Source organism: Geotrypetes seraphini, chromosome 11 (genome assembly GCF_902459505.1).
Source record: "Geotrypetes seraphini chromosome 11, aGeoSer1.1, whole genome shotgun sequence".
NCBI classification, from domain to species: Eukaryota; Metazoa; Chordata; class Amphibia; order Gymnophiona; family Dermophiidae; genus Geotrypetes; species Geotrypetes seraphini.
In genome coordinates, this window is record NC_047094.1 from 36,457,452 (window position 1) to 36,473,108 (window position 15,657).

General features: G+C 42.9%; 1 protein-coding gene across 12 annotated transcripts in view; it reads right to left on the minus strand.

Annotated features, from left to right (window-relative positions):
• The window catches only part of CLEC16A (C-type lectin domain containing 16A), a 377,291-nt gene that overhangs the window by 185,977 nt on the left and 175,657 nt on the right, over positions 1 to 15,657 (minus strand). For all 12 annotated transcript variants that reach the window (XM_033914729.1, XM_033914726.1, XM_033914722.1 and 9 more), the window contains one exon: positions 11,277 to 11,321. In XM_033914729.1, coding sequence (XP_033770620.1) covers positions 11,277 to 11,321 — 45 coding nt within the window. The remainder of the gene's footprint in view (positions 1 to 11,276; positions 11,322 to 15,657) is intronic.

The window sequence follows — 15,657 nt, forward strand, 5'->3', positions numbered from 1 at the left end:
AACTCAAAATAGCCTCCCGGGAGATAGAGTTCACCACTTCGGGCAGACTGTCCTCCCATGGAGAGCTGGCACTCTGCGGCTGTGGAGGCAGGGTACTAGCTCCCTGGGCTCAGCGTGGACTCAAGCCCAGGGAGACACACTATGGCTTCACTCGCTGCCTGTGGCTCCAGCGGGCGACTCCCAAATGCAAAGGGTTACTGCTGAATGCGCCTCAGAAAATCCTCAATTGTTGCCTGTGTCGGAGTCTCCAAGCGCCGCGAGGCTCCAGCAGCGCTTTTCCCTCTCCTCTTCGGCATCTCTGCGAAGTTAAGTATACAAAACACAGTCTTCTGAGAGCATCTCTCTCACTCACTGTTGTCCGCGGCCATCTGGTTGTTACTTTTAGCAACTAACAGAATGGCAATTCGTTAGTTGCCCTTAGACTCAATATTTTGTACCATTTCATCAGACAAAAAAGGCAAGTGAGATGTCTAATATCAATCAACAGTTACATTTATTTGCACGAAATAGTCCCAAATAATTGTTTGGAAAAAATCTAAAATATTCCCAATATGGTAACTTGGCTTGGAAACAGATCTTAAAAACTAATGTTCCCAACTACGATCCCAGTTTCGGCAATCTGGAATGCCTTTCTCATGAAAAAACAATAAGCCAAGTAAAATGTTCAATTTAAAAAAAATATTGTACCCAGTCAATCCTGGAAAGATAAATCGTGTTGGCATCTTCATAGGATGTGCTTTCAAATCCAAACTCCAACTCCCCCATCTGAGCACAGTGTATAAATGCAACTTCTTGTCCAGTTTGTACGTCTTGACTAGATTGTTAGCTCTTAGACTTAGAGCTCCTTTTACGAAGCAGTGTTAGTGGTTTAACACGTGTAATAGCGTGCGCTAAACTGCTGGCCGCGCTAGCATTGAGCTGGCGTTAGTTCTAGCCACGTAGCGTGGGTTTAGCGCACGCTTAAAAGCTGTGTGCGCTAAAACCGCTAACGTGGCTTTGTAAAAGGAGCCCTTAGACTTAGTCGATAAGGGCAGGTTGTTCACCCTCTCCAAGGTAGGGAGAACGAGAGGGCACCCTCTAAAATTGAAAGGGGATAGATTCCGTATGAACGTAAGGAAGTTCTTCTTCACCCAGAGAGTGGTGGAAAACTGAAATGCTCTTCCGGAGTCTGTCATAGAAGAAAACACCCTCCAGGGATTCAAGACAAAGTTAGACAAGTTCCTGCTGAACTGGAATGTACGCAGGTAGGGCTAGTCTCAGTTAGGGCGCTGGTCTTTGACCAGAGGGCCGCCGCGTGTCTGGACTGCTGGGCACGATGGACTCCAGGTCTGACCCAGCAGCGGCAATTCTTATGTTCTTATGACTGTCTCTTCTGTGTTTTGATGTATAGTGCTGTGTATGTCTAGTAGCACTATAGAAATGATAAGTAGTAGTAGTAGCAGCAGCAGCAGAACTAGAACTGGATCTGGTTCACTGAAAGTGAAATAGCAGCTCTTTGAATCATAGTGGAGATAATATGATCTACCTGTGTAAACTAAAGGGAGAAAGTAGCGTTATTGTCTAGTGCAGATCAAAAGAGGCCAAAGCAGCATCTTTATCTGCCTGGAAGTTTTTTGAGGCTGGGGGCAACCCCCCCCCCCCCCACACACACACACACTTACTCACATTCTGAAAGAGTGGTCAATGGTCACCACTAATTTACTGATTAAACACTTTATAATACTGAATAAATTTTACTCTGGAACATACACTAATGGTTGCCTGCTAATGGAACCATTATTTGTGGCACGGTAGCAGCAGTCATGCAAGCAACGGTGCAGCTTTGAGATCCAGGAGTTAGTGTCCTTCTGAATTGTAAGTGCTGGGATTGCCGACCTTAGTTGATAGTCGGCTTTCTTATTTTTTGTTCATTTTTTTCTCACAGATCTTAAGTATGATAGTCTAATTGCTTTGGCTTTGGGGGCAATTGTGAGTCATCAAAGGAGGTGTTGTAGTCTGTTAGTGAGATCAGTATGCCCTAGACTAGGCTCTGTCTGATATAATTTTGAATGGAGGCAGCAATGCAAACAAGTAATACAACTTTTTTCCTTCTTCTTGCCTACTGTAACATTTTCATACACTGTTTTGGTTATATGAAACTGATTAGATGTGCTGTTGAGCTGATGCCTTTGATTGTTTTATCCTGGTTGCCCCATTATGAGTAGGTTTTGTATGTGTAGTTGTGAATGAGTTGGTAGATGTATGTGCAGATTCTGTGGTGAATAATAGTGTTTTTTATTTTGTAGGCACTTATGACTGCAATATAACAGGCCGACTGGTTTGTTTCCAGTCTCAATTTTTTTGAAATGATTCTCTGAAGAAGCAAATGGGCAAAATGGGCCCGTTAGAGTCAGTGTCAAAACACTAAGATAAGTGGCCTTGATAATTGAAATTATTAAATATATTTAATGTACCTATTTAAGAAATTTTAAGTGATTGAAATGCTGAATTTGCATAGCTAAGAAGGAAGAGGAGGTCCAATGATTGTAGCATGATTTGATTCAGTTGAACAGTTTTTCCAGCTGTTTTGTAGATACCAAAAACCTGTCTGAGGTCCTTTCTCCTTTGCTAGATATAAGAAGAAAAAAGAAAATTTATAAAAATAAATGATTGGTATGACATCAAAATAGAAATTGTTGGGGCAATAGACTGAGAAGAAATGCTCTTCCTTTAAGAATTGAAAAAAATTTTCCTTCTTGTAAATTCCGCTTTTGGATATAATTTGCTATTTCGCAGTGTGGAATTTATACTCAATTTTTTGTTTATTTGTTGTGCAACATTAGTACACGGACATTAATTGCAAAATTTTTTTAAAAAAATTGTCCATTTTTAGGCTGTGTTTAAAATGGCCTTAGCATGCAGGAAAGACCTGCGTAAGGCAGCGCTAATACCACTATTCTCACTGTTTAGTAAAAGGGACCCTATATCAGATACTCCCAATATGCCCAACTACAGGGCTGTAGTTATCTGTGTGCAGCTAATGTGGCCTCACAGGGGTGTGAAAATTGCACTCTTTCCCTTGCTTCCTTTTAAAAATCAGTGGGACAGGAATGCACCAGTAGCAAGCAGGGACATGTCGCACAGGATATGTTCCAGGCTTGCTACGCTCCTGCCCAACTGGATAGTCACATTGATTGTAACATGGCTTAAATTCTGACCTAGATTATTGAATCCTGTTTCAAAGTCTATTCTTGTTGTGTTCCTGTTGAATATTTTTTATTCCTGGCAGAATTCTGTGCAAAGAAATTCAAAATTCAGTGCACAAAATTAGCAAATTCTGTAAAATTCTGCAAGTTTATCAAAATTTAAACAATATTTTTGTTAATTATCATCCATATTCCATTTAAAACACTCAAAATAAAATGCTTTTTTTCTGTCTTTTGTTGTCTGGATGTTTTATTTGTCAATCATGTTTGTTCCAGTTTCTCTTTTCTGCTTTCCTGTCTGTTGTCTGTTAATTCTCCTTCAAGTGGCTGCTATCCGTTTGTCTTTTCTCCTCTCTCCTGTCTATTCCCTCAATACTTGTGACCTGGATTGGCCACTGTGGAAACAGGATACTGGGCTAAATGGACTACTGGTCTGGCCCTATATGGCTATTCTTATGTATGCCTGCCTCTGACATACTGATCATTCTTTTTTAGCTTCTTTCTGCCTCTCTCTTACCCTTCTCCTCTTTCACTTTTCAGCTACCTATCAAATTTCTAACTCTTCTCAGCCTGGCTAAAGAAACTGTAATAACTGTTCTTATCAGTTTCTTTAGCCAGGCTGAGAAGAGTTAGTCCCAGAGGCATGTTTAAGCTGATGAAGGCAAATGATACATCTTCACGGGCGCATGCACAAAGAGCAGATGCAAAATACACAGGTGCTTTTAACAAACATAGTTGACATTGAGTGAAAGAGAAACCACCCACATTGTTTCTCTTTAAAAAGTACCATACAATACATTTGCTAAAAACACCCATATATTGAAAGCTATTTGAAATCTGACCCAATATACCTAAAACTGAAAATAAAGAGAACAAATTTTATTTTTAATTCCGCTTACGCCTAAGCGGATTACAGGACATATCAAATAGTCCACAATTTTAACAGACTGTTAGCTGCAGTACAAATGTTTATAATATGATTGTATGTCTACATTTAGGGCTCCTTTTACAAAGGTGCGCGGGCGTTTTTAGCGCACGCACCGGATTAGTGTGCGCTAACCGAAAAACTACCGCCTGCTCAAGAAGAGGCGGTAGCGGCTAGCGCACGTGGAATTTTATTGCGCGCTATTCCACGCGTTAAGGCCCTAACACGCCTTTGTAAAATATGAAAAGGACATTTGTAAAATACAATGAAATAGAATTAGAGCTATCACAATATTTATATCTACCTTATCCAGAATAAAGATTTTAACATATTAAAGGGAAAAGGTACTGTACTGTGCAACTGTGCAATGAATGGCTAGAAGAAACTTTTCAAAGAATAGATCTAATTCCAGTCCTATAAATTGGACTTTACATTGTTTAAGCAGGGCACTGGGCTTCGTTAACCCCCCTTTTACAAAAGCACGGAAAAGGTTTTTAGCGCCAGCCATCTGGGTTTTGTTTTTTCATGATTTTCTTTGACCCTTCCATGCATACATTAAATTATCGACTACTTTACACACCTGGGTCATTTTTGACCCCATCGCTTATATTATAAAGCACTAAAAGTTGCTTCAGCTTAATAATTTAGCAAATCTCACTCAAGTGAAACATTTATGTTTATAAAATGTATATTTAGGCCTACAGCACAACAAAATATTTTCACACATTTTCAACTTCTCTATCTCATTTGTTGGGCATTACTTTGGCAATTTGGAATTACATTATGACTTTTTCAGTGCTGTATTCCACTGCTGACAACCTGTGGGGTCGATTTGACCCCAGGTGTGTATAATCAGTATTCTCACGTTAAACTAGGTTAAAACAGAAAAATTCAAAAGTTGTATTTATCACAGACGACAGGAAACACATTGTCTGTTACTATCGAAAAGGTGCCTGGAATTTGAAATCAAACTTACAATTTATAAGTAAGCAACTAAACTAAGAAGTCAGGCTGGGGTCAAAATGACCCCAGGTGTGTACAGAAGGGTTAAGTGTGGCAAGATTTCGCTTCCAAAATGAGGGCTTAAAGGTATTACCTGTTGATATGGGAATGTTTAAATATTTGTAAATTGCCTATCTTTGTTTCTATGTATAAAAGGAAATGTTATAAAACTGTCAAAAAATAAATAAATTAGGGACAATTCCCACAAGATCTTGGAGAGATTATAATCACACCCCTACTGAAAGACCAAAAAGGCCCTATAGACGCTCCTACCAACTATAGACCTATCGCTTCGATCCCATTATATGTCAAACTGATTGAAGGACTTGTGGCTCAATACCTCACCAACTACCTAGTTGACCATAATATACTTCATTCCTCTCAATCAGGATTTAGATCTCACCACAGCACGGAAACATTACTAGCAACACTACTAGACATAGCCCAACAATACCTCAGTAAAGGACACAGGATCCTAATTATCCAACTAGATCTTTCCGCCGCCTTCGATCTAGTTGATCATACCATACTACTCCAGATACTTGATGCAATAGGGATCTCAGGGGTGGTTTACAACTGGTTCCAAGGATTCCTTAAAACAAGAACGTACAGAGTTAAGACAAACGACACGAAATCTAACCCATGGTCAAATCCATGCGGAGTCCCGCAGGGGTCTCCACTATCGCCCATTCTATTCAATCTCTTCATCTCCTCCCTCGGTACCACTTTAGACAACCAAAATGTAACATCATTCAGCTACGCAGATGACATAACTATTCTCCTCCCCTTCGAAACCCAAGACCACACCTCAACAGGACACCTGGAAATAATTCTGGATGAAGTAGAAAAATGGATGACAAACCACAAACTGAAACTAAACTCGGACAAAACCAAATTCCTAATGCTTGAAACGGACAAAAACCCATCCATAACAGACCTAGAAATTAAAGCAACCAAATACCCAATCCAGACCTCACTCAAAATCCTGGGAGTGCTGATAGACAGATGCTGCACTATGCAGACTCAAATCAACAAAACTACCCAAAAAGCATTCTTCACAATGCGCAACTTAAGAAAAATAAGGAAATTCTTTGACAAAGAACACTACAGGATCATTGTACAATCCCTGGTACTAGGTCTTGTGGACTACTGCAATATCCTATATCTACCATGCCCCACAAACATGATCAAAAAACTACAGACCGTTCAGAACACAGCTCTTAGACTAATCTACTCACTCGGAAAATTTGACCACATCACCAATGCCTACCTAGACTCACATTGGCTACCGATTCGAGCCAGAATTCAATTCAAACTATACTGTCTACTCTTCAAAGTAATTAACGGTACTGCACCTACCTATCTAAACGATCGCCTAAACCGTAACCTTCCACCCAGAACAAGAAGAACACTGACACCATTCTCATACCCACCACTCAAGGGTACTCATCGCAAAAAGCTTTATGATAGCTTCCTGGCAACACATGCAGCAAAACTCGAACCCTCCATCACCAGATTGTTAACCACAACATCTGACCTCAAGGCATTCCATAAAGAAATCAAAACACTGCTGTTCAAAAAGTATATACAATCTACCTAATCTCCCTCTCCTCATCCCCCAAGAAATCAAAACACTGCTGTTCAAAAAGTATAAAAAATCTACCTAATCTTCCTCTCCTCTTTCCCACTTCTCCGACCAGGCTCTGCTCACTCCCTGGCACCATACCCTCAATCGACCAAAAAAAAAAACAATAAACAACAACAACAAAAAAATACCAAAAAAAATAAAAAAAGGCAAATAAAGCTAACTGAAACCTAAATTATCTCACTGAAATCGACTATCCACCAACGTATGGAATCAGACTACTTACTATGTAATGTAATGTAACCTGACTTATCTTCCGATGTTATTAAGTCTTTACCATCATTCTGTTATTAAGTCTATATCCTCAATCTGTATTCTCCAATGTCATGTACCCTCCTGGAAATGTCCAGTTCTCTTCTTATGTAATCCGCTTTGAACCGCAAGGTACAAGCGGAATAAAAATCAATAATGTAATGTAATGTAATGTACTACCTATAAGGTGATACAGAAATTAACTCCATCTTATCTACATTCTCTCTTGCCCTCTACAATCAGAAAATTATTTACTTTGGCGATTTTATCTGTAAAATAATGTATACTGGAATCCACAAGAGGAAAAACATTTAAGGTGCTGGCTCCAATAGGTTACCTAAAATGTTAAGGTGAAAAAGAAATCATAACCCATTTTGAAGGATACTGAAATCTTGGTTCTTTGTCTTAATAAAAATATAGACTAATTTGCTGTTCAATTTGAGAACAGAGCCAGTCCAATCATAATGGAAAGAACTCCCAGCAAAACAAAGTTTAATCATCAAAAGCATTGTATCCAAATATGTGTTTTTATAGTATTTCCAAAATTTTGGAAGGGGGAGCCAACTGCCTAGGGCCATGAAAATTAATTTGATAGGGGGTAGGGGTTGTAAGGAGGAAGGTTTGTCAGGATTTCGCCATCCTCTTGCACTAGCCCTGTTTAGAATAAGACTGATGGAGTGGTTATTCTGATGGCTGATAAGGATGGAGGGAGAATTAGATTATGGGCCAAGTTTACTAAAGCTTAGTGTACACTAAGGCCCAGATTCTCTAAACTGTGTCATAAGTTAGGCAGTAGTAGTCCTAACTTAATTGTTGTTGTTTTTTTTTTGGGGGGGGGTTAATTCTTTATTCATTTTCAAATCTTGCAACAAGTGTACAATATTCAACCAATTAATTCGTACAAAATCACTTGACATTCTTAACAATTATAATTAAATGCATATGAAAGAGACCCCACCCACACCCAGCCCATTCATCAGGAACAAACCCATTAAAATACAAGACATACCTCCCCCATCCCACACTAAAAATATTCCTATGTAATAAAAAAGGTGTCCAAGGTGTCTAATCATTAGAATATGTAATCTTTTTAAAACTATTGTAATTACCTTGCTGTATAGCAAGCATTCTCTCCATTTTATAAATATGACACACTGAATTCCACCAAAAGGTATAATTAAGTTTAGTATAATCCTTCCAATTTCCAGTTTAACTTTTAACTTAATTGTTTTAATTGGTTTGATGCCTAATGGCGCATAAGGTTAAAGTAGGCATGGTTATGGCAGAAATAACCTTAGGTGCTATTAGGCGTCTCTGTAAACACGATTCTCATCAAAGGTAGGCGCTGGAAATGTAGGCCTACAAAATCCTGGCCTACATTTCCAGCACCTACCTTTGATGTTAGCCGCAATAAAATGCACACGCTAAACTTTAGTAAACATGGCCCATTGTGATTGTTGAAGTTCTCTGGATCTCACCACATCTGGGTAGGCAGAACTGATGTTTCAGCCATCATGCTGTGGCTTTCTTCAGGGTATGAGGAAAGCCACAGCATGATGTCTGAAACATCGGTTCTACCTCCCCAGACGCGGCGCGACCCGGACAACTACAACAATCATGGCGCCTGCCATGGAAGCCTACGAGAAAACGTGGCCCATTGTGTTTTATTATAGCCCACCTCGATCAAATCCATGTAAAAAGAAGAGGGTTATACAGTGGTACCTCGGTTTACGAGTGCACCGGTTTGCGAGTGTTTTGCAAGACGAGCAAAACATTCGCAAAATCGGTGCCTCGGAAACCGAGCGCGCTTCGATTTGCGAGTGCCACCCCTGCGAACCGGCACCCTCCCCCCCGCAATCCGGCACCCCCCCGCCGCCATCGGGCCCCCCCGCCGCGATCTGAGGTCCCCTCAACCCACCCGAACCCTCTTCTTACTTTTCTGTAGCCTCCGCAGCGGTACCGGCATCAGCATGTCCTGTGCATGCCGGTGCCTGAAGATCTGCTTCCTGTGCTGGGCCTGAGAGTTCACGTCGAACGTGAACTCTCACGTCGAACGTGAACTCTCACGTCGAACGTGAACTCTCAGGCCCAGCACAGGAAGCAGATCTTCAGGCACCGGCATGCACAGGACATGCTGATGCCGGTACCGCTGCAGAGGCTACAGAAAAGTAAGAAGAGGGTTCGGGTGGGTTGGGGGGACCTCAGGTTGCGACGGGGGGGTGCCCGATGGCAGCGGGGGGGGGTGCCCGATGGCGGCAGGGGTGCCCGATGGCGGCGGGGGGGGGTGCCGGATCGCGGGGGGGAGGGTGCCGATTCGCGGGGGGAGCAATGCCTGTTCTCGTGGGGGGGGAGCAGCGCTGCTGGCCTCGGGGGGGGGGGGGGAACATATCAAAGCAAGTTTCCCTTACTTCCTATGGGGAAACTTGCTTTGATATACGAGCATTTTGGATTACGAGCATGCTCCTGGAACGGACTATGCTAGTAATCCAAGGTACCACTGTATATGCTTTTTAAATCTCATCAAATTTAAAAGCTGCTGAAACATGCATATTAGGTTGAGAAGGTCATGACAATATTGACAGTTAAATCAAGTGATACCTTGTCTGTATCAATATATATCAGTGTATCCATCTTTCATCCTAAAGCAACTATTACATAGGGCAGTGTTTTTCAACCGCTGTTCCGCGGCACACTAGTGTGCCGCGAGATGTTGCCTGGTGTGCCGTACGGTCAGGGCCGCCATCAGGGCAGTACCACCAGTCCTGCATTCAGGGGCCCGGAGCTGACAGGGGGCCCGGGCTCCCCCAGGGTCCTAGGCCACAGTCTAGGGAGAGGGGCGGTCCGCCCCACGTGGACAGGAGAGAGCTGGACGGGGGACCCGCGGAGTTCAATACATCTCGAGCCGCGAAGCTCGTCTTCTGTTCCTGCCTGCCCTGCAGCTAACATATAGCCGATCGCAAGCGTTCCCTGATGTCAGCGCTGACGTCGGAGGGAGGGCTTAAGCAAAGCCTGCCCTCCGACGTCAGCGCTGACGTCGGAGAATACTTCCGTTCGGCTATTTGTGCGCGGCAGGGCAGGCAGGAAACAGAAGACAAGCCTCGCGGCTTGAGCTTCGTTTTGCTGAGAAAGTTGCAAAGATGGGCTGGGAGGCAAACACGGAACACAAAAGGGGGGAGGGAGTGCGTTTTGGACACAATGCATGAACTTAGGAGAGAGGAAGGGAGGGAAAGAGATGCTGAGGTGGAGGAGGGAATGGGTTTTTGGACACAGAAGAAATGGACTTGGGAGAGAGGAAGGGAGGAAAAGAGATGCTGAGGTGGGGGAGGGAATGAGTGTTTGGACACAGAAGGCATGGACTTTGGAGAGAGGAAGGGAGGGAAAGAGATGGTTGTGTACACGGGGAATAGAAGAAAGGAGAATTTTTGGTCATAGGGAGGGAGTGAGGTACAGATAGTGGCATACCAGGGTGGGGGGGGGCGGTCTGCCCCACCCCGGGTTTACGTCCCAAGGGGGTGCACAGCTGGCCACCCTCCAGTGTTGTCCCTAGGCCGGCAAACTGCGGCTCTTTAGCCACTTGAGTGCCACCGCCGCCATCGGGAACAGGCCGGCGCCAAGTTCTCCCTGCTTTTCCCTGTGGGGCCGGCCAACTCTCGCCACTCGCGTCAATTATGACGTCGGAGAGGACGTTCTGGGCCAGCCAATCGCTGCCTGGCTAGCCTAGAACGTCCTCTCCGATTTTAGAATTGACGACGGGTTTCGAGAGTTGGTCGGCCCCGCGGGGAAGAAAAGCAGGGAGAACTTGGCGCCGGCCTGTTCCCGATGGCGGCGGTGGCACTCAAGTGAATTACTTTATATACTTTATATTTGGAGGAGCATGTGGCGCAGATGTTGGAGCTACAGCCTCAGCACCCTGGGGTTGTGGGTTCAAACCCCACGTTGCTCCTTGTGACCCTGGGCAAGTCACTTAGTCCTCCGTAGCCCCAGGTATGTTAGATAGATTGTGAGCCCACCGGGACAGATAGGGCAAATGCTTGAGTACCTGATTGTAAAAACCGCTTAGATAATCTTGATAGGCGGTATATAAAAACCTAATAAACTTGAAAACTTGAAACTTGAAACTCAATATAGGCACAGAGTTAAATTTTTTAACATTTTCTAATGGTGGTGTGCCTCGTGATTTTTTTCATGAAACAAGTGTGCCTTTGCCCAAAAAAGGTTGAAAAACACTGACATAGGGAATCAAGAGAACAGTTGGGCAGACTAATACCTTGTAAAAACAACGCAGGAGGTGAACACTTTCTTCTCTTGCACCCTGAAGAAAAACAGGAAATAAATGGGTTAGATAGTGATTAATATTTAGTTTTTTTACTGGCTACATGTGGTTTCAGGCTGAGGTAAAATGTGTTGTATTGTCGTCTATTCAAGGAACTTAATTTGCAAGCCTAACCATGGGAAAGAAAAACTTCAAAGGTCTCATTACATTTTAAATCTCATCAGTTTTTGTGAAATGATTTGATGTTCACAGATGATGCAACTAATAAAAGTCTTTTGTGAACATACTTGTAGTAACATAGTAAAAATGACAGCAGATAAAGACCTAATGGTCCATCCAGTCTGCCCAATAACCACACTCATTATACAGTTTATTCATGGTTAAAATTGTCTTTTTTAAATATTTCTGGGCAACAGACCATAAAAGTCCATCCAGTACTGTCTTTAGGTTCCTACTGCTAGAGTTGTCATTGAAGCCCACTCCAGCCTATCCTAACCATCCTGTCACTGGATCTCCTATCAAAGCTCTCCCCAGCTCATCCTAAACCAAATTATTATATATGGGACACAGATCGTGCAGTATTGCCCAGTTCCGGCCTTAGTTTTATACCATTCATTTTCTAATTAGAGATCCTCTGTGTTCATCCCATGCTTTTTTAAAATTCTGTCACTGTTTTCATCTAAGAATATTGTACTGAGCCAGAAATTAAGGGCCAATTCTCAAAAAAGCGGGTCCTGAAGTCAGGTGGCGGGAAGCATCCTACTGCCGTCTATCAGCCAATCAGGATGAATGTTTTTTTAAAAAAAACAAAACCTCTCTGTGGCAGGACACCCACACTTAGGCCTCCAGAGCACATCTATGTAGACGCTTAAGCATCCCCAAGGTGGGCGTGGGCATGACTTGGCCCAGAAATGGCCTTCAGCGGGCTTAAGCATCGCTACGCATCTATATGGATGCGAAACAGACGCCTTAAATGTAGGCCTGCAAAACGTTGGCCTACATTTTGGGTGACTGACCGGGACTGTAGACGCGATGCTCTTTTGGATGCCAATGCGCGATTGACACTCAATCAGTAGCTGCAGATGTTGGCATCTGATAGAGAATCAGGCCCTAAGAGGATAATTTCATAAAGGTTTGTGTGTGTAAAAACTTCTTAATATACAGAGAAGAGATTTTATAAAACTTTGTAGCTATACACACCGACATATGCATATACACTAGTCTTTAAGCCCGTTACATTAACGGGTGCTAGAATAGATGTGTCTGTCTGTCTTTCTTTCTTTCTCTCTCTCTCCTTGACTGCTTTCTGTCTGTCTTTCTTTCTGTCTTTCTCTCTTTCCTCGGCTGTCCACCACCACCCCTTGCCTGCTCCCCCTGTCCAGCAGTAGCACTTTCTTTCTGTCTCTCTCTCTCTCCTTGGCTTCTGTCTAACTGTCCTTGTTTCTTTCTTTCTTTCTCTCTCTCTCTCTCTCCTTAACCCCTGTGTCTCTCTGTCTTTCTCTGTCTCTCTCCTTGGCCGCTGTCTGTCTGCCATTTTTTCTTTCTTTCTCTCTCTCTCTCTCTCTCTCCTTGGCCGTTGTCTGTCTTTCTTTCTGTCTCTCTCTCTTTCTCCTTGGCCGTTGTCTGTCTGTCTTTCTTTCTGTCTCTCTCTCTCCTTGGCCTCTTTCTGTCTGTCTTTCTTTCTGTCTGTGTCTCTCCCTGGCCCCCTGTCTGTCTTTCTTTCTCTCTCTCTCTTTGGCCGCTGTCTGTCTGGTTTTTCTTTCTTTGTCTCTCTCTCTCTCTCTTTGGCCACTGTCTGTCTGTCTGTCTCTCTGGCCCCCTGTCTGTTTGTCATTCTTTCTGTCTGTGTCTCTCCCTGGCCCCCTGCCTACCTAACCTGTCTGCCTTTCTTTCTTTCTTTCTTTCTTTCTTTCTCTCTCTCTCCTTGGCTGCTGTCTGTTTTTTTTTTCTTTGTCTCTCTCTCTCTCTTTGGCCGCTGGCTGTCTGTCTGTCTCTTTGGCCCCCTGTCTGTTTGTAATTTTTTCTGTCTCTCTCCCTGGGCCCCCTGCCTGCCTGTCTCTCTCTGTTGCACCATGCCTGCTTGTCTCTCTGTGGCCCCCCTTCTGTCTCCCCCCCAGAGCAAACCAAGATTGCTGCCTGCCCCCAGCACACCCTTCCCCCCAAAGCAGCCCCTTTTCCCTCTCCCCCTCCATTTCCCTGTGCAACAGTAGCAGCCGGACACCTCGCAGCACCCGCATCCTGTCTGCCTCGTCCAGACCGAAGGACACCCTCCTGCCGTTGCTCTTGGCGGTGAACCCTCCTTCCGTTGCTCTTGCCACCACCTATCACCGCCACTGCTCAAACTGCCACACATGACCCAAATAGAACACGGCCATGGAGGCACATGTCACGGAGGCAGGGATCACGCCATTGTAAGTGTGCATGCGCGCTTAGGGTTTTATTATAGAGGAGATTATATATATATTCCCAGAGGCATAGCTCAATATGTATTTTATAAAATATACAGGTACACCTCTAGAGACTACACCCATTTGTAGCAGTTATAAATTTGTTTGTGAGCATTTGCACCCTACTGGGACTAGTTTTGTATGTCTGTTTTTATAAAAGTATACAACCTAAATTAACTAACCCGAGTGGTTTAAATAACTCAAAATACAAAATCAATTACACATCACTCATTTAGTAAAGTACATCTAACAGCTCTCAGCTAGTCTTACAGGTATTTTTTACAGGCCTCAGAGTTGGAGCCTACGCACAGTTGTGATATCACAAACTGAGATCCTCAGCGTGTTCTTGCTCCTGCTCCAATCATCGACCAGGGGACCTGATGTTATTTCTACTTTTTTTGTAAAATTTTTGTTTTTTTATATACTTATATTCTCAAACTTAATAAATATTCTATTAAACCATTTTTAAATCTTATTTGCAATGGTATTTTTTTTTTTTTTTCTCACCATATTTCTTCACCAGTGTCCACATATTCAACAATTTGTTAGCGTGCACTTATCCAACTGGTTGAAAAAGATTGACAAGAAAACTACTTATCTTCAGCAATGCTGCTTGTTCTTAAAAATGCTGACACGGCCAGCGTTTCGCGGAGTTTATTCTTATCCGCTGCTTCAGGGCCAGTGTTCAGGCATCAACTATTGCTATATTGCGCTGTGAAGTTTGAGAATATAGATATATAAAAAAACAAAAATTTTACAAAAAAAGTAGAAATAACATCAGGTCCCCTGGCCGATGATTGGAGCAGGAGCAAGAACACTACGCTGAGGATCTTAGTTTGTGATATCACAACTGTGCGTAGGCTCCAACTCTGAGGCCTGTAAAAAATACCTGTAAGACTAGCTGAGAGCTGTTAGATGTACTTTACTAAATGAGTGGTGTGTAATTGATTTTGTATTTTTGTTTTTATAAAAGCACATAGAACATTAAAACATAGAAACTAATATATAATTACCAAATCAAACACCAAATATTCAAAAATGGTTTTTGTATATATACATAAGGTTGATTATGTAAATGGAACGGGACAGGAAAAACAGTGCCCAGAAAGGATGGTTTATGCCTTAAATGTACTCCTGAGGGAGGTGGTGGTGATGAAACCAAAGGCGGAATTCAAAAAAAATGTGGGACGAACACAGAGCATCTCTTTTTTTTTTTTTTTTCAAAATATGTTTATTGACAGTTGCAACAAGAAACAAACAAGCAGAAGTAGTACAAAATTTAATTTGTTGTGTGTGACTGCTGTATCAAATAGAGCTCAGATGACAACTCCAGCTGTGAAGAACCAAGGCGGGTATTGAGAAGACTTGCACGGTCTGTTTCCCGTATAAGGCAATTCAGTTTAGGATGGGCTGGGGAGGGTTTTGACGGAAACGCCAGTAATTTGGAACATGAGGATAGTGCCAGGCAAACGTTTACAGTCTGTATCCTGCAAATGATAAGATGGCTTGGATGGCTGGAGTGGGCTTCGATGGCAGCTCCAGTAGTTGGAACCTAAGGACAGTACTGGGTGGACTTCTATGGTCTATGACCCAGAAATATCAAAGACAGACAACTTAATCATGAATTAATAATGCGTGTGACCGTTGGGCAGACTGGACAGACCGTTTATGTCTTTATCTGTCATCATTTACTATGTTACCAAAAAGCATATATTTGTTGGCTAAAATGATACTAATTTCATCATCATTTGTCCCATGTTTTATAACAAAGCCTATATAATTCTTATGTGTACCAATTTCGGTGTCAGGTCAAAAGCACGCCGGAACAAAGGCATGAGCAGACAATTGAGCGCAGTGCGGAGGCGCGCACCGAAGAAAATTACTGTTTTTAGGGCTACGACGGGGGAGGTGTGGGGGAGAAACCCCCC